Source organism: Ahaetulla prasina, chromosome 1 (assembly GCF_028640845.1).
Source record: "Ahaetulla prasina isolate Xishuangbanna chromosome 1, ASM2864084v1, whole genome shotgun sequence".
Classification (NCBI taxonomy): Eukaryota; Metazoa; Chordata; class Lepidosauria; order Squamata; family Colubridae; genus Ahaetulla; species Ahaetulla prasina.
Genome location: NC_080539.1, coordinates 91,617,818 through 91,636,859, shown reverse-complemented (window position 1 = coordinate 91,636,859; position 19,042 = coordinate 91,617,818). Strand labels below are relative to the sequence as shown.

Below are 19,042 nucleotides of genomic sequence, written 5' to 3'. Positions count from 1 at the left end.
ATTAGGTACCTCGGCTTATATTCGGATCGGCTTATACTCGAGTATATACGGTAAATAAAAATCACTGATAACCTTTTGTATGAAATTGCAAAATATACGGAAGAAGAATGAATGGTCATATTTCTAGAATCTCTTGTACTTTAAACTTCTCAGCAATAGGGTTCTCTGTACCTCATAATTTAACCCCAATACAATATGTTTTGTATTTGGGGGTGGGTTAATAGTAAAATCAGCATGTGCATTTTAGTTGCGTTGCATGGATATGTTATTTGCTTGAAATATTCCTATATGAAATTCAGCAATTGCCACACATAGAATATAATTTTCTTTAAAGGATATATTTTCCTTTGTACAGTTCATGAAAGCCCATTTCTAAATAAACAATTTTATTAATCCAGTAAAATACATTTCAATTAGTAAAATTTAAATTTATGTATTGAACTTTTATCGTTTTGTTTTGTTCATTTTGGACTTGTTTCATTTTACCTGACTTCCTGTATGTTTGAAGTTCACATAGCTAAATTACTTTCCCTTTCAAATAGAAACAGAGCCATCAGGTTTAGAAAATAGTTGAAGTATATATGAATTATATACAACTGCAAAAACTCTAAGGGAAGGCCCCAGAATAGTATAATGCTAAGTTAATTAGTGGGCATGGAATACTAATAAACTGTTAGAAGAATGAAAAAAGAAAACTGATTGGACATAGGCCATTCTTTTTCTATTTTTATTTCAGTTGTGGCAGGCAGCACAGCTGACTGGCATAACAGATTCCTCTACATCAGTTTTCAGTTGCAGATCTACTTTCTTCCATCCATATTGCACTAATAATCTAGTAATCACAGCAGCTGGCAATATATAGCTGACCTTGAAAACCAAAGCAAACTTGGTCCAGGTTAACAGCTGGATTTTTTTAATAGCGTGACATTCAATTAGAATGTCCTTTAACAAAACATCCCAATAACATGATTGCTGCTAAAAAGCTGTGCAATGAAATGCCTCTCTTCTTGTCTTGTAAATAGTATTGGTTACTCTTCAGTGGGCAATAGAAGTTTATGGTGTTAAAGATGACTCTACAGCATTAGTGAAACAAAGAGCAGTCTGCCCTGTCAGCTTTTAAGGAGTGTCACGAAGAGGCCTGGAGGGGTAAGGAACATCTGGTGGTGAAAGGGATTTGAGAAATGCACCCAGCAGTTCTGCTACTCTTGAAGTTGTATCTGATATTCTGTTTTGTGGATTATGACTTGATACAGCTGTAATTCCTTCCAATAGGATTTATAGTGGAGGGGGTGAGCAGTTGTTGCTCATGTAACATCTGAAGTTTTTGTGTTAAAACAATTTGAGGTAGAACATTGTTTCTTGTACTTTGCTTTTTTTGCAGAGTTATAGCTGTAAATCCTTCCAGCTTTTTCATAATCCCCAGATCTGTTGACTCAAAATATTAAATATGCTCACAACAACAGAAGAAACGGAAACCAGTGAAAAACCAGTTGCTGGTTTTACTGAAGAGCTGGTTCTTGCTTACAGAGGGGACCTTAATTGAAGACTGCCATTGCCTCCTGAGTTGCTAGGAAGCTGTTTTTTAGAGAACCTTCAAGGCCTCTTTTTTAACCAAGAAAAATGTTTTCCTGGTCATTGAACTCTGGTCACTAAAGAACTTAGAAACATTAACACTTAAAAACAAAGCTAAATTTCACTTTTCCCTCAATATCAATATTAAGTACCATCTCAGGTTTTTTTTAAAAAAGTTTGTGGATCTAACAGCAAGGACTTTCTTATTTTTATTACTTTGCAAAGTGGATCTGGATGCCTTTTGGCTGAAGCCTGAGCATATAAAGGTTTGAAATGAACAAATAGTTTTATAATGAAGTTCAAACTATGTTGAAAATCTATTAAGGACAAATTTGGTATTTATCAGTTTATAATTGTACTTGTTAGACAGAACTAAGAGTTCTGATGTTTTTTGAGAACATGAACAGTCTCCAGAAATGCTAAAGGCTTCGTTTTTTTTAATTGGTGATCTCAAAGGCTCAGAAATCTATTAAATATTTAAGTAGCTTAAGGATTCTGTTTAGGACATAAATTTAGGACACTGTTCTTTTCCTCTTGGACTCAAGCAGAAAGTACAAGTGGTCCTCTGTTAATGACCATTTGCTTAATGACTATTCAAAGTTATGGTGGTGTTGAACAAGAAGACTTATCCCTGGTCTTCAAAATTGCAACTGTTAGCAACTGTTCAGCTAAGAATTACAGTGGTCATAACACCTCACAGTTACATGGTCACTGTTTGTGACCATCATTGCCAGTTTCTGACAGTCAATGGACAAGCAAGTAGAGGTTGTAAAGGACACATGACATTGAGTCTTAATGACTCACACAACCAACTGGAACTGCTAGAACTGCCCTTGTAAGTTGGTGCTGTCACATAATGTTGCACTTTACAACTATGTCACTTAGCAGTGGAGTTACCAGTCCCAATTACCTTAATTACCTTACTCCCAATTATCTTAGGACTATGGACTACATTTTTACTGACTTTTTTTTTTACATGTCATGTTCTGAGTCTATCAAACACTCAAAAATTGTTTCGTATGTGTGTACAAAATGGCTTTGGCTCTGAGTTAGTCTTGATTCCTGACTACTGCCTACACAAGTCCCTGCAGTTCTCTTGGCAACATTTTTGGAAGTGGTTTGCCATTGCCTTCTTCCTAAGGTTAAGAAAGAGTGACTGTCCCTAAATCACCCAGCTGGTTCTGTGGCTAAGGCAGGGCTAGAACTCAACCTTCTGGTTTCTAATCCAGTACCTTGAAATACTACACCAAGCTGATTTGTCAGTAATACAATAAATTCAATTGCCTCCAGAATTTTTTTTAATCTTATGTATCCTGGACAAGACAAGGACCTTTCTCCTTCGTTCCTTCCTTCCTTCCTTCCTTCCTTCCTTCCTTCCTTCCTTCCTTCCTTCCTTCCTTCCTTCCTTCCTTCTTCTTTTCCTATTAAAATGATTTATTAAAGGTCAATTAACAGTGATTAAAATACAGAAAGTTTGAGAATCTTTGAGAAAAGACATACATACCTTCTCAGATTTTTCACACCTAAGACTATGGGCACTAAATGTAACCGCCACAAAAAAAATCATTGTATAATCCGGCATGGGTGGAGAAGAAAGCCTTCCATTCAATACCAGGTGAATGAACTTGTGATAAAGGAACAGTTCAGAAGAAGTCTTGCAGATTTCGGCAGATTTATAATAGTGTTTTTTTAGATTTTCAAACTCTATATTATTGGAAGTTTAAAATTTACTAGCGAATTCTTAAACTGTCCCTGATAAATAATTATCAACCAGTGCAAATCTTTCCTGATAGGTATCTTATTTCTTTGCTGTTAGCTAACCAAGGTATCACATTTTTCACTAATTGCAATTTTAACGGGCCTTTAAAGGAAAGCCCCTTGTGTGATATATATTTGTGCAGGGCATAAAGAATGGCCTTGAAAGAAAATGGTATGACAATGAAATAGATATGACAATAAATAACAATAAAAGTCAGAATGGGATATAACCAATTATTGGATAACTTTTCCTTAATCCATTCAACATAAGAAACAGCTCCAACTGGTACAGTTGTAATTGTGCAAATATGCTGCTTTCTATAGTTGCTATTTGTGACTCAAATGACAGATGGGCAATCAAGGGCATTTCTAGATGGAAAACCTGCTCTTTCAGATGGAGTTGCAGCTCCATCAAAAAGATAAATCTCAGTCCAATTTCTTATTTAACCAAGAGTGTTGATTTAATTTCAGTTTCATCCAACTCATTAGACAGTGTATATTATGGAAAACAGATTAGCTCCTTGAAGTTGAATGGTAGATGTAGCAGGCTTGAGTATCATTACTTTACGAAGCTTTGAATTATTTTTCTTTGTGATTTTACGTTGGTATTTGCCACTCTGTGGGAGTCAAGCTGAATTCTATTGGATAGTGAATGTGAACCTTTCTGGCGTTGTGTGCCAAAAGTCCGAGTGCACGAGCGCTCACGTGCTCTCGTGTGCCAGAACCCGTAATGCAATAGGCGCCCCCATTTGTGCATGCAGGCATGACCCCCCACCACGCTCCCCATGCACATGCATTCCGCACTGCGCATGTGCACATGCACCCCGCAATGTGCATGCATATGCACTGCGCATATGCATGCCCCCCCCATGCATGCACACCCACTTTTTCCAAGAGGGCCGGCGTGCCTCTTACTGGAAGACAACCAGTTACTGGCCCATTCCCTGGCGAGACAGCCGTTCCCCGACCGGCAGCAGTGCTCTTGGACCTGTCACCTTGGCAACACCATGTGACGGCCAGAGAAGCTCACCCCTCCACCTCGGGCCCTGCATGCAGCCCGCGATCAGGAGATGTGTCACCCAATGCAGCACTCTTCCCTGAGGGCTGCCTGCTCACCCACTCGCCAGCCGGACTGGTCTGGAAGCGGTGTGTCACCTTGTGCCCGTCCTTATCCTCCACCCGCCCGGCCGCCGGCTCCTTGACCCGAGCAGAGGCTGCTGGTTGGAGTGAGGGGAACTGCAGTGCTGGGCTGCCGCAGCTGCAAGTGCCAAGGCATAGCTAGAATTGGAAGAAAAGGCTGCGTGGCTGTGGCGAAAAGAACTGGAGCAACACCCAGCAGTTTGGATGAGAAGGCATGAGCAAAGCGGAGGCTGCTGTCACTGAGCCCACCATGCCAGTTTGCGGGCTCAGTTACCAGAGAGAGCAGCCACCGCCTCGCTCACGGATGCAAGGTGACATGCTGCTTCCAGGCCAATTTGGGTAGGGACCTGAGGGCTGCTCAGGGATGGCTCATCCGAAAGAACTACGGCAGAGACTTGCAGCTTTTAACTGCTGACTGGCCATTGGGTAATGCCCCTCCTCCTCTTCCTCTCCCCTTCCCCTTCCCCTTCCCCTTCCAGTACTGTTTTTCCAAACACCCGGGCCAGGCTGGGCAGCAATTCTCAGGGAGGCGCCCCGATCGAGGAGGCTCTGGCTATATCCCGCAGTTTGCATAAACCACTCCTGCCTCCTTTCAGAATAGCCACCCGGCGCTTCCCTCGGGCACCCAGTGCCGGCAAGCGGTTTGCTTTCCGAGAAGGGAGGGGAGAGGCAGGTGCACCAGCGGAGACGGTCTTTGGTTGCTCATTCTGCTGGAACCCCAAACCCTTGCCTGGGCTCCTCCCCTCTGGGTGCCGGGCTTCCTGGCAAGTCCCTTGCACCTTTGCTGCCTCGGTCAGAGCCTGATTATAGAAGCGGCCCAGGAAAGTGTGGAGATCGGGACCTGGTTGGCAAAGAAGGCACTGTGCAGGGGGCGTAAGGCAAGGTGCTGCCACCCGAATACACTTGCCACGATCTCGGCAACCATTTTCTGGTGGCAGTGCTGCGATCCCTTCCCGAATCTGCGTTGCCACCTGAAAACACTTTCCTTCCTGGAAATGCGCATTGCAGAGCCACATGCCCTCCTTCTCTGAGACTCACTTTCTCTTTCTTCCTGGCTAGATCCTCTGCCTGAAATGCAATGCACTTTTTTGGCCTCCACACTCCCCGTTTCTGGATTTGGGGAGGGGATCGCAGTGCTGCCGCCGGTGCAGCACCCGCATCCGACCCTCACTGCGCTGGCAGCCGAGCCAGGCTCTCCGGCCATATGCCAGGAAGGAGCCGTGGACTGGGCAGGTGCCCGCCCTGCCAGCAAATGCTGCCCCATACACCTGAGCTGGCAGGTCGCTCTTTCCTTTCCCCTGCAGCTGCCGCCGCTGCTGCTCTTCTGGGGCAGTGCGGTTGCGCAGGAGGATCGCAGCCCAGGCGACCCGTGCGGCTGCGTAGGAGCTAGCCAAGGGGGTGTCTCGGCCCTGCTTTGATGGCGGCCATGGGGTCATCTGTGCAGGCAGCCTTCCACCACCCTGCCCTCACCGGCTGCTGGTCCACCGGTGCTCCAGACCGCCTGGGACTGTGCAAGAAGCTTGCGCGGGCAGGGAGGGAGTGAAGCCACGGCTTACCTTGCTCTGCTGTCTTAGGAAGCCACTGCCGGGATCCCCTCTCTGCAACTTTTGGCACGAGCGCCTGTTGGTGGTCTTCGCCTGCACATGTGCGCCAGAAACCAGACCAGCTGGCTGGTGCGCATGCACATGCACACTCTGGAAACATCTTCCTGGAGCACGCATGTGCAGTGGGTGGCTGCTCTTCCAGTTTCCAGCACGCCCGTGTGCATGAAAACCAGGTGGCTGGCGCACCAGAACCCTGAAGAACAACGGGTGACGGTTTTGTATGGCCGGAGAAATGGCTTTGCGTGCCACTTCCGGCATGCATGCCATAGGTTCGCCATCACGGCTATAGGCTATCCCAGTCAACAGCTTAGGCATTAAATAGTGGAGCCCTAGTGGCACAGCTCTACAAGCAGACTCAGTCTTTCCAGGTAGAGCAAATGACTAATTATATTGAAAGTTCCTGAGATTTACAGAGCACAGAAAGCTCCAACATAACAGTTCAGCTCTGCAAGCATTGCCTCTTTTGGTGGTCACTCCCCCTCTATTGGAATCTGGAGGAAGAGACTTTTTCTGGTCCCTATCCCTTAAGAACCTCATCTGCAGGGATCCTGAGATCAGATCTAACTTCTAAGATCCCTGTCCCTATTACTTTTGCAAAGCCAGTTATTTGCCTATTCTGGGGTGCCGTTGGAGGCTGATAGTTAGTTTTATTTCTCCTGCTGAGGGTGGTATTATGGATGATGTAATGCAAGCGGAATGTTAATTAACTACGGTATATTATTTTGCTTATTTGGCTACATTTAATTTAATGTTACTCCCATTTAAGGTCTGCAAGCCACAGAGACGCTTTCTCTCTCTATTTCATTGTATGGATTTTTGTATATATATATATATCCAAATTAACTCCTTGATTAACTCCCAAGAGAACCATGCAATTATAATCTATAGTCAAATATTCTATTTCTTGGAAAAGCATAGCTCCAGATGTTTGTTGAACCCATCTCAGTTGGACTTTCAGCCAGAATATGATACTGTGATCTATGCTAGAAACTAAATGTGGGAAGTAAAACCCTGTTAATTTTCTTTTGAAAATGCAAGGCAAATAATTGTCATTCCCATTCTTGCAGATATTAGCATTGCATTGGGCTGAGTAGCCAAGTTTAGAATAAAAGATAATTTGCTGAATGTTGACTCTCATTCTGGGTTAATTGGTAATTGCTTTAGAACTGACATCTTTCTATTCCAGATCAGCCTGTTCCTCAGCTGCAGATATGTTTTGCTTTAGACATTCTTATTACTTCTGAACTGATTTTATTATGATGGATGAGATACATTTTTCTCCTTTATTCATTAGTTTGACAGATGGTGACATTACAAATCAGTTCCTTTTATCACATGCATAAAACAACTTGCTCTTTTAGCTGTTTTTCTTGGCTTAAATTTAACAATATTTCAAATGTCATTAGTGATACTTTGCAAGGATTATAATCATTTATCAGTTAACATTACATTAAAGTTGGTTCTTAGAGAGTTTTTTTCCTCCCTGCTAAATTAGCACTATTTAAAGATATACCGGTATATTACAAATGCTTAGCTAAATACCCAAAATATTTTAATTTTAGAATAAAAGTAAATGTTATGCTTTTAATGATCAGAATTAATTATTTAAAATTCCAGAGGAGGACTAGACAAATTAACAATGTTTTCTCTCTGTCAGTCAAAAGATAAGTAATTTAAAACATTTGTTGCAGTATTTCCTTCAGCTAAATAGTTCTTGTTCCTTCCATTTGTTTTTCTTTTAAATGGGTGTCAGATGCATAATACAGTGTTCCTTATTTTTGTTGACATTCTGCTTTTGGATAATTTCATTGGATCATTGGATAAATTGTGTTTATTAAATTGAGGTGATTATTTTACTGAAAGATGCAATAATGCCATTTATATTTATATTACTAAATGTAAAGACCTTATTAGTATCCCATTTTGATTGCATTTTAATCTCGTTTCAATTTCTGCAACTACTCAGTATGATGTACTAAATATTTATAGCTTCATAGCTCTTGTTGTAGTGGGAGAGCCTACTATTGTCTCTCAGAAATTAACATCTTGTTTTAACTTAAATATATGGAATGTGGAATGGCTTTTCTTGTCTCATAGCCACAAGATGTGCAGCAGGAAAAGTATATCATTGCATTTGTGTATGAGTTTTTATTTTTACTGCTACACACCAGCCCTTTTAGTTTCAGTTAGTTGTAGTACAACAGGAGCAGCTTGCATTTTAGAAATGGATATTTATTAGCACTTTTGCCATTATCTTGTGTTGGCTGTTATTTTAGAAACTACTAAAGACAGTTTGAGATTTAGACTGAAATGAACATTAATCTTTGTTCTTATGAGTTGGATTGATTTAATTTCTAACTCTTGTGTGCATGCTTTTTTCACGTGCACACCCACACATACGCACATATATCACATCACAAAAGTACTAAGGGTTTTTCCAAGAAGTCTTCATTATGTCAGGGACAGCAATCACTATCATATCCAATGTTTTGAATTCTTTAGAACAAAAGATTCAGCTACTAGATGTTCACACGTAGCCTTCTTCCAAAGATTCTGCTTCTTTCAAAGCACCAAAGAGTTTTCTGTGCTATCTACTCCAATTCAGAGGAAAAGTATGTACCGTGCTACATATTAAGCTGTTTCATACTGAATCAGAACATTTTTCTACATAACCCAGTATTATGTGTGCTGACTGCAACTGGACGTGAGTAAGTTTTGTCCCAAGGCTTTTTACCACAAAATCATTTTAATGAGGAAACAGGTTCCGTAATTTGAAATCTGGTTTTTCTACGCTGAATTACAAGTAATCCTCTACTTACAACAGTTTGTTTAGTGACCATTAGAAGTTACAATGGCAGTGGAAAAAATAAGGCATTTTTCTCAAATGACCATTGCAGCATACCCATAGTCATATAATCAGAACTCAGATGCTTAGCAATTGACTCGTATTTATGACAGTTGCAGTGTCCTGGGGTCATGTTATCCACCTTTTGTGACCTTCTAACAAGCAAAGTCAATAAGGAAGCCAGATTCACGTAACAACCATGTTACTAACTTATTAACAGCAGTGATTCACATAACTGTGGCAAGAAAGGTCACAAAATAACTTTCTCGCTTGGCAACAGAAATTTTGGGCCCAGTTGTGGTTGTAAGTCAAGGACTACCTGTATTCTTAACTTCGAAGGGTCCTTGAAGTTCATCTGATCCAATAACAACGCATCTAGAGGTTTGTGCTGAGTAGCCATTCTGCTTCCATTGAAAACAGATAAAGAGATTTCAGTGTTTTCTGATATATGTTATTCCAGTATTAAACAATATAATGAAGAGATTTTTCATGACGTTTAATGAAAATAGACTTTTTGGGATTTTGAATTTATTGGCTTAGGTCCAGTCTCTCATTTTTTTCCATGTAAAGGATGATCTTTCGAATATTAGAACGCTTACTCCCAATAACTTCTCTCTGAAAGCTTCTTCAGTCTATTCACATAGTACCAGGAGAGCCTGATCTGTTATCTTCTTTCTTGCCCTCTTAAGGATACATTAGATTTAAGTAGAGCTAGTTCTCGATTTATAACTGTAAGTGAGCCTGCAGTTATGTTCCTGTCATAATGCTTGTTAGGTCATCTCATGATCACGATAGATTTTTAAGACCTTTAATGCAATGTTTGCTAAATGAATGCAGTAGTCATTAAACAAATATGGTCATTAAGCAAATCCATTGTTTGCTATGTGGCATTTTTTGCCAGAAATGAAATAAATGCTGGTTTGGGACAAAAACTGCATAAATATGGTTATGTGACCGTGGGATGCCTTAAAGAGCTATAAATGCAGGCTGATTGCCAAAATGCCCAAAATGTGGTCACATAATTGCAGGAAGGGGTACCTGGCCAGAATTTTGAATCGGGCTCATTAAGTAAATTTTGAAGGGTCTGGTGTAACTTTAAATGGTCCCTATGCAACCAGTTATAAGGCCCTGACGTAGATATTTATATAGTAGGAGGGTTTCCTAGAAGCCCACTAATATACATGGGAATTGCAGTTCTCTGATGCTGGAGACTGGAGTTGTTCAAAATTTGTAATGTTTTCACGTAAGTGAAAACAACATTTTTCAGTTGTAAAAATCATGTATTTTTCTCCGTAGAAACATACCTTAAAGGTTCTTAAGTTTGTAGAAGATGTTGGTCTTCATTTAGGTGTCTGCTGCCTTTCCTAACGAGACGAGAAGTCTGCTTTGCATGTATATAGAAATTAGTGGCCTGTTAATGGTTTGCTCACCAATTAATGTGGCGTTGGTGTCCACAGAATTGGTGAAAGAAGGATCAAATGATGAAATGTCCGTCATACTGTAGGGTTTCAATGCAAACTCTGCCCCTTTTAGACTCATGTAGTTGCAAGCAAATAGGTAAGGCGTAATGCTTCACTACAATGCATGTTTGACAAAAGTTTGCTACAGATGCATTAAATATTTAGCAGCACATATGCACTTTGTGCTATTGCATGATTCATTTTTTAATAGACGGAAATGTATATATGTCAAATTGTACATCTCATTTTTGTCCTGTTAAGTGATCATGGGGGTCCACTTTTAAAATATTCAATTCAATCTACAATGTTTTCCAACCAAAGACATAAAAGTGATACCCTAGGGGGAAAAAACTGCTTTGGGAGAGCTGCAGAAAGATCATGACACTTAGATGAAAGCATTTAAATTGGGGTGGGTTTCCCCCCCTTTTGGGACGGGGTGGGGATTATAAACCAATAATTCCTAATTTCTTTCATTGCTTATACTTAGGCAAGAGTGCAGGTTTGAAGATGCTACTTGCAAGATATCCGAATCTGATACTGAAGACTTATTGGATGAAGCAAATACTGAAACTTTCTATGGAACCTCCCCTCCTAGCACACCACGGCAGATGAAACGCCTGTCAACAAAACATCTGAAAAGTAATATTGGGAAACCTACCAACCGTTCTGCTTTGAAAGGTATGCAAGAATTTTTCAGGATTGCAAAAAGTAAAGCAGTCAGCAGTGAGTAACTTGGCGTGATGCTTGAAATCTACTGTCGTTTCCCCAGTGTATTAGACATACTATATTAGTATGGATATTAGATACTAATAGTATGTATATATAATAATTTATATTAGACAGACGAAATGGAAACTTTTGTCCAATGCAGTGAAAATTGAGAAATGAACTGTTTCTGTGGGTAGAGAGGAAGGAGAATCGATAGAGTCTCTTCCTTTCTGCTGAATGTGCAGAAAACTTTCATTCCCCTTTTTCATTTGATGAAGAATGAATAGCCAAGCTTACATCCATGGAGCCTACTGTTCTGCCACTCCTAATACAGAATGGCTAAGCGTTAGTGGGAAGATCAAAGGCCTCAGATTTCTGTCTCATCACTTGCTCTTTTGCAATACAACTGGCACAGCAGAGCAGCAGGATTAAGAGGGTTAATTCGTTACAAAGTATATTAAAAACAATTAGAAATGGGAAGAAAATAGCATTGTGGATAGTCAGCTTGTCCCAAGGTTGTCTAGTTTTCTATTTAGCTTGATATTATTTATTCTGACAGGCAATGATTGTCCAAAGTATACATTACCATTACCAGCCTATATTGGTACCACAGCCTATGTACCATCCTATGTTGGTACTTTGTACCACGGAGGACACTTGGGTCTTTATTGACCAAAAGAATACTCAAACTGTGAAACTGATCTTTTAAGAGTTGTAGATCACTTTCCAGAATAAGGTGACCATTGTTCACCTGGATAAACTTACCTGCTCTCAGCATTTCTATCTTGTTCAGAAATGCTGGACCGAGAGACAGACAAGACAGACAGAAGTTGTTAGCCTTTATCCAGCCCATTACTGTGGCCAGCACTGAATTCAATATTTCTGCTTCACCTGGAGCTAATGAAAACAGACGGCTGTGTGTCATCAGCAAAATGGTGACACTTTATTCTTAATCTCCAAATGATCTCACTCAGCAGCTTCATGTAGATTTTAAACAGCATGGGGGATAAAATGCAACCTTGCAGAATCCTGCAGCACCATTTTCAGGAGATGGCTATGCTGTGCAACCACGGCTATGCATAGAGTTCCCTTTCATCTAACTTGGACAGCCTCTGCAGAAGGACATCATGATCAGTATTTCAGAAACCCACTCAGAGGTTCAATAGAATCATCAGAGTCACCCTCCATTTTTTCTCTCAGCTAAGAGAGATAAAGATGATGATTAAGAGTTATTACGCTAGTGTCAGTGGAAAGGCCAGGCTTAAACTAACCAAAATGGTTCTATAAAATTAATCAATTGCTCAAGTATCTTTCTCAGGAAGGGGATGTTGCTTACATCAATTTGAATGAAATTATGGATCAATGAAGTTAGTTTTACAACTTCATAGTTTTGTTTTTTAGTTCGTATGCAATAGTGTATTCGTTTTAGAAAGGTTTAGTCAGTAATTTTAAGAAAAAAATGTGATTCCTCTCCATTCCATCAAGGCTTATGCTCTGAAGACTTCTGTTTAGTCACTGGTTCCAGCTGCTCTGTATAGTAAAAGAGATAATTGTAATGAGAAGTCACTTCTTAGGATTACAATTAGTACAACTGAATGTTTCCATTAGCCCTGTTATTTTAAAAACGCCACAATATAATTATGATGCCCTTAGGTACAAAATGACTCAGAGTGTCTTGAATTTTGAGTGAAGTATGTTTCAAAGAGCTCTTTGGTGTGGTTATCAATTATTGTTACTTACACATTTATGGACATTTCTAAAATATGGTTTTTTTCATTCTCATGTTAGATTTTGGTTTAAGTTGAATGACTAGGAAAGCATAATGAAGAGGTACAGAAATTGAGATAACTAAATCAGATAAGTGAGGTTTATCTCATTGTTTAAAAATAGCAGTAACACAAAACTGAAGTTTTAAGTAAAAAGTTAATGCGGCATGTGGTTTTGTAATGACAGGAACCTAATAATTCAGAGTTTCAAACCTGGCCACCTAAAACTTTAGATGTAATTACTGAAACATCAGTGTGTTATGGTTGAATGAGTGGGATATGACTATCCTGTTGCCATTCTCATAACTATTAAGACGTTTTATCATCTTAATTTGTGGGCACAGCTAAGTACCAGGTAACAATCTGTATTATATAGATATCATAGGAAGGCAGATGGAGAATGATGTCATATGTCTTATGACATCATCACATAAATAGTGCACATTCTGTACTGTACACCATCTGCATCATGATTTGACTGAGCCAAATTACATAATTTGCATAATTCACATGATGTTGCGATATGCTTGACATCAATGTGGTTTCTACTGGATGCCTGTGTTCCAGTGTTTCATAAATATATGACGCTAGACATAAAAACATGGGCAGAGTATTTGAATGGCATTAGAATTATGTGTGATATCTATTAGGTTTTGAACCTTTTACATAATTGTAAGGAATGGTCATAAATGTGTCATGTAGCATACAATAAAACTGAACACTTATGGAATGGAAGAAATAAATAAAATTAGTATAAAGTAGGGTTTTTTTAAAAAAAAATGTTTTATTTTTGATGTGAAAAAAAAATGTGTTTCATGTTATGATTTCAGAGAAAATGAGCTCACCCAACCAGCTGCCTAACAAAGATAATATTAAAATCTCCGAGAACTCAGAAGAGCACAGCTATAAGCAGGGGAAAAAGATCCGAGCCACCCTAAGGACAACTGAGAGGGATCACAAGAAAAACGTACAGTGTTCATTCATGTTGGACTCGGTTAGTGGGTCCTTGCCAAAAAAGTCGATTCCGGATATTGATCTCAATAAGCCTTACCTCAGCCTTGGCTGCAGCAATGCTAAGCCTCCAGTATCTGTACCCGTGCCTATAGCCAAAACTACACGTCAGACGTCTCGTACTGATTACCCAGCAGACCGCTTAAAATTTTTTGAGACCCTGCGGCTATTGCTAAAGCTTACCTCAGTTTCCAAGAAAAAGGACAAAGAGCAGAAAGGCCAGGAAAGCACTTCCTCTGTTGAATTAAACCGATCCAATGAATTAATATGGCTTGAACTGCAGGCATGGCACGCAGGGCGGACTATTAAGGACCAAGACTTCTATTTGTACACAGCTCGTCAAGCCATCCCTGATATTATCAATGAAATTTTTACTTTCAAGGTAAACTATCGGAACCTCTCCTGTGTGGGAAATGGAGCTAGTCTTAATGGTACGTCGGCAAGACAGTGTAAAGCAGCCCATGTAATGGGCTACTCAAGCTATCATGAGCACCTCCATCGCCAGCGGGTCTCTTTTGAACAGGTAAAGCGGATAATGGAGCTGCTAGAATATGTAGAAGCACTTTATCCATCTCTGAAGGCCCTTCAAAGTGACTATGAAAAATATGCTGCAAGGGATTTTCAGGACAGGGTGCAGGCACTTTGTCTTTGGTTAAACATTACAAAAGATTTAAACCAGAAACTAAGGATTATGGGGACTCTTTTGGGCATCAAGGATCTTTCTGACATTGGCTGGCCAGTGTTTGAAATCCCTTCTCCTCGTTCATTCAGGGACAACAATCCAGACGATGAAGTTTACGATGAAGACGATGATGATGATAGGGTAACCTCAGGTGCATGCACAGAGGAAAGTGAAGATGAAGAACAAATCTTTGAGGGGAATGTGGAGGAACTCAGACAAGCCATCCGGAATAATCTTGCCAATACAAATTTTGACTTTGAGGCAGAGGAACATTTGTCAAGAAAGCTTGATGGGCTTGAATCTGAAGATGACTCAATCTGCCGGGCAGTTACAGAGTCCAGCAGAGAGGCAGGCTATGGCAGACCTTATTTGACTGCTATTTATAGGCCATTTGTAGATAAAGCACTGAAACAGATGGGGTTGAGGAAACTCATTTTAAGACTGCACAAGTTAATGCATGGCTCCTTGCAGAGGGCCCGAATGGCATTGATAAAGAGCAATCAGCAGCTGGAGGTAGGTTTGGGGAGGTGGGTGGAATGGACGATGCTCAAGAAATAGTCCTTTTAGCAATGTTTTTCTTCCAAAAAAAAAAATCTATGTAAAAATGCGTATATAGTTTGAACCATGCTAAACCATGATGACTTGCTTTAGTAATGGTGACATTATCAGGTGAAACATAATGTAATATATATGTGGTCTTTTCTTGTCAATTCTGTGTCTGGCACTACAGAAAAGCCACAACAGAGCCTACACAGGTAGTCCTTGACTTACAGCCATTCATTCAGTGACCGTTCAACATTACAATGGCACTTTAAAAAGTGACTTATGACCACTTTCCATACTTGACAACCATTGCAGCATTCTCTTGGTCACATGATCATAATTTGGGTGCTTTGCAACAGGAATGACAGTAGTTGCAATGTTGCAGGGTTATGATCACTATTTGTAACCTTCCTAGCCAGCTTCCGACAAGCACCATCAATGGAGGAACCCAGTTTCGCTTAATGACTGCATGATTCACTTAACAACTACTGTTGTGGCAGAAAAGGTTGTAAAATGGGGCAAAACTCGCTTAACAACTGCCTTCCTTAGCAACATAAATATTGGGCTCAGTTGTCATAAGTCGAGGACTACCTGTGTCAATTTCCTGACAGTTAAAGGTTAGTGGGAATACTCTATATCAAGGGTTGCAGCCCCTGGTCCGGGAACCAGCACTAGTCTGCAGCATGCCAGAAACCAGTCTGCATAAACAAGCGAAGCCCCATTCACGGGATGCAGGCAGCACATGAAACCACGCCTCCTCCAGTCCACAGAAAAAACTCCACAGAATCAGTCCCTGGTGCCCTAAAGGTGGTGGGCCGCTGCACTAGGTATTCAATTTCTCCCACTCTCTTCCTTCTTTCTTAGTGATGATACTAATGGCCCTATAACATGGGACAGGCCTTATTGGAGTAATAATGGCCAAGTGCTAGAAATGGAAGTTTTTTCACAGAATATTATCTATGCTATTTTATTCTTTTCTGATGTGATTTTGATTGTGGAAGAAAGGATATTTTTTAGACTGAAAGGTAATTTTATACAAAATGAAAAAAAATGAATAAATGTTCCAATCCTTCTGAAATTTAGGAAATAAAAATTACCAGGAAGTCCTGTGAGAGCTAAGATACAGCAAACTGAATATTTTAAATACATTTAAATTCAAAATAATTAATACAAAAACATTATACATTACTGTACTTATATTCTGCTTTTCCTCTAAGTAGTTCTAGAAGCCTGTCTGCTTTTTTCCTCTCCTGTTTATTCTCACAAGAATTTTGTGATTATGCTAGATGAGAGTAGCTAACCAAAATCATCCAGTTATTTTAATGATTTACAGGAGAATTGAATTTCTGATATCCCAGTCTTATCTTGCATGCTTAACCCCTCCAAAACCCATTCATTAAATTTCTTTTGGGTTTACATGTTTCAGAAGTACTCCAGTGTATAGCCTACAGATTGGATGAGTAGAGGGTGCATTTAAATGTTACATTGCTGTCAGATTCCTGGAAATATTTTTGATATGGAAGAAGTCTGACAGTTTTTTTTCTTGTTATGATAAAAACTCAAATATTAATTTGTATTGTATAATTTACATGGTTATCATATACCATATTTTTCGCTCCTTAAGACACCCTTTTTTTGTCTCCCAAAATTGGGTGGAAATGTCTGTGCATCTTATGGAGCGAATAGTGCCGAAGCCCCGCCCACCTGCTGGCCCCCATCCTTTGGCCGTTTGCATCTGCACGCTCTGTTTTCGACCTCTGCATGCCCTGTTTCGAGGCTGAAAATGGGGCGCACAAAGGCCAAAACCAAGATGCAAGGAGACCAAAGACGGGACGCAAAGGGGCCAAAAACTGGAGTGCGTCTTATGGTCTTATGGTGTCTTGTGGAGTGAAAAATATAATAGATGAATGTTTTATTATACCATGTCTCTCAAATTTGTTTTTTTTTTTAAGTTTAATAATCATTGTGTAATTTCAAATTGGCCATAAAGTAGAATTATGCTACTGAAATTATCATGAAGCAAATAGTGTCTCGAAGCAGGATTTTTAACCTGTGAATGTTGTAGGTGGAGAAAAATGCTGCTACCTTTCTATGTAACTTCCTCCATAGACATAACAATTTGATTGCTTCTCCTGGTATCTGATCTGTTTCACCGCAGATTTTGATAATGTGGATACTTGTAAGTGGTTTTTAACAGTGTGTTAAATTATTGTCTTATTTTTGTAAAGAATTGCAAATATTTAGGAAAATATTATATGGGATCTGAAGAAGACAATTGAAAAAGCAAAGACTGGGTTTGTTTGTTTTTTAGAAAAGGTTTTAACTGGGTCCATATTGCAGAATAATTTATCCTTAATTCCTGGGACTGGGGTAAAACCTACTTTTATTTAAATTTTTAGACATGATAGTTGAAGAAGATTCTAAACCAGGTAAGTGTGCTTCTCTTTTTCTATAGCATTCTCTCTATATTTTCATTCCCTCAGCGAGTGGCAGCGCTGGCCAATGAAAACTAGGTTTGGGAGCTAAGCAGAGTTGGGGATGGTTAGGATGAGAGCCCCACCCTCCTCTCAGGCTATGTAGGCTCAATTGGGCAGCAAGAAAACATCCCAGAAGAAAACTGAAGGATACTTTAGGCCATACTTATCAGGCCCAATCAAGGAAAACTTTTCCTTTGCTTGATGTTTTGCATATGCTTCGGTTATATGCATGGCGATGAATGCCTGGTACATGAACTTTACATTTGATCAGTAGTTTGATTCCTACTATTATGGAGTAGGATTGAAAACTGGCAGGAGCTTTCTTCATATTAATCCTTATCATCAACATCTGGCACCCTGGGAGATGTGCTGGAGCCTCAATGGCTCACCTCCCCAGCATGTCCCTGTACTGTCCAGGCATTCTGGTTCACTGGTCTCTTGTTTTAATTTTCCCATTGTGCTATATAATGATACCATCCCAGTCCAGAGTGAAAATATCAGCTATTGGCTGCCTCTGTGACTTTCTTACGTAGACCCAAGAAAGACGAGCCTAAAGATGTTTAGACATTGCTGGTATTTTAATAATTGGTGTATCTATTCCTTTATCTCATTGGCATTTTAGTTTTACATGGATTTCTGTTAAAAACAATGTTCCTTTGATAAAGCTGCCATATGTGTATTAGAAAATGTGTTTCTTGTAAATCTAGCAACCATGCTAGTTATATATATATTATTGCTACAAGCCTGATTACTCCTATGTTGCTATTCTTCTGGAGCAACCAGTTGGTTAGTCCCAATCTAATTCACGTGCTTGCACCAAAAGGGATTTTTTTTATTGGGGGGAGGAGAGGTAGCATACTTTGAATATCAGCATCTATGCTGTATAGCCTAGAGCAGGGGGTCACCAACCTTTCGGACCTCAGGGACCACTAAATTCATAATTTTAAATCCCGCAGACCACTAATATGATTTTTTTAAAAAGATAAATAGTATTTAGGTAAAAGTTCCCCTCGCACATATGTGCTAGTCATTCCCGACTCTAGGGGGCGGTGCTCATCTCTTTTTCAAAGCCGAAGAGCCAGCGCTGTCTGAAGACGTCTCCGTGGTCATGTGGCTGGCATGATTAAATGCCAAAGGCACACAGAATGCTGTTACCTTCCCACCAAAGGTGGCCTCTATTTTTCTACTTGCATTTTTTACGTGCTTTCAAGCTGCTAGGTTGGCAGAAGAAGAAATAGTATTTAGTGCAATATAAAAAATACAAATGATTATTCTGCGGACCACCAAAATTTTCTTGCGGACCAGTTGGTGACCGCTGAGACCTTTCTTGAAATATTTATCTGCAAGGATAGGATGCAGTTTAAACAGAAGGTAGTGTTGCTACATGTATTTTCAGCAGTTGTTTTTAAAGTTAATAAGTGGTTTATAAAAATGTACTGTTCCAAAGAAGAGATAAAATTAATCACCAAATTCTCT

At 39.9% G+C, this 19,042-nt stretch overlaps 1 protein-coding gene across 4 annotated transcripts in view; it reads left to right on the top strand.

Annotated features, from left to right (window-relative positions):
• The window catches only part of MAP3K4 (mitogen-activated protein kinase kinase kinase 4), a 102,442-nt gene that overhangs the window by 45,235 nt on the left and 38,165 nt on the right, over positions 1-19,042 (top strand). For all 4 annotated transcript variants that reach the window (XM_058168247.1, XM_058168240.1, XM_058168232.1 and 1 more), the window contains 2 exons: positions 10,867-11,057; positions 13,684-15,059. In XM_058168247.1, the coding sequence (XP_058024230.1) occupies positions 10,988-11,057; positions 13,684-15,059 (1,446 nt within the window). In that variant the 5' untranslated portion in view covers positions 10,867-10,987. The remainder of the gene's footprint in view (positions 1-10,866; positions 11,058-13,683; positions 15,060-19,042) is intronic.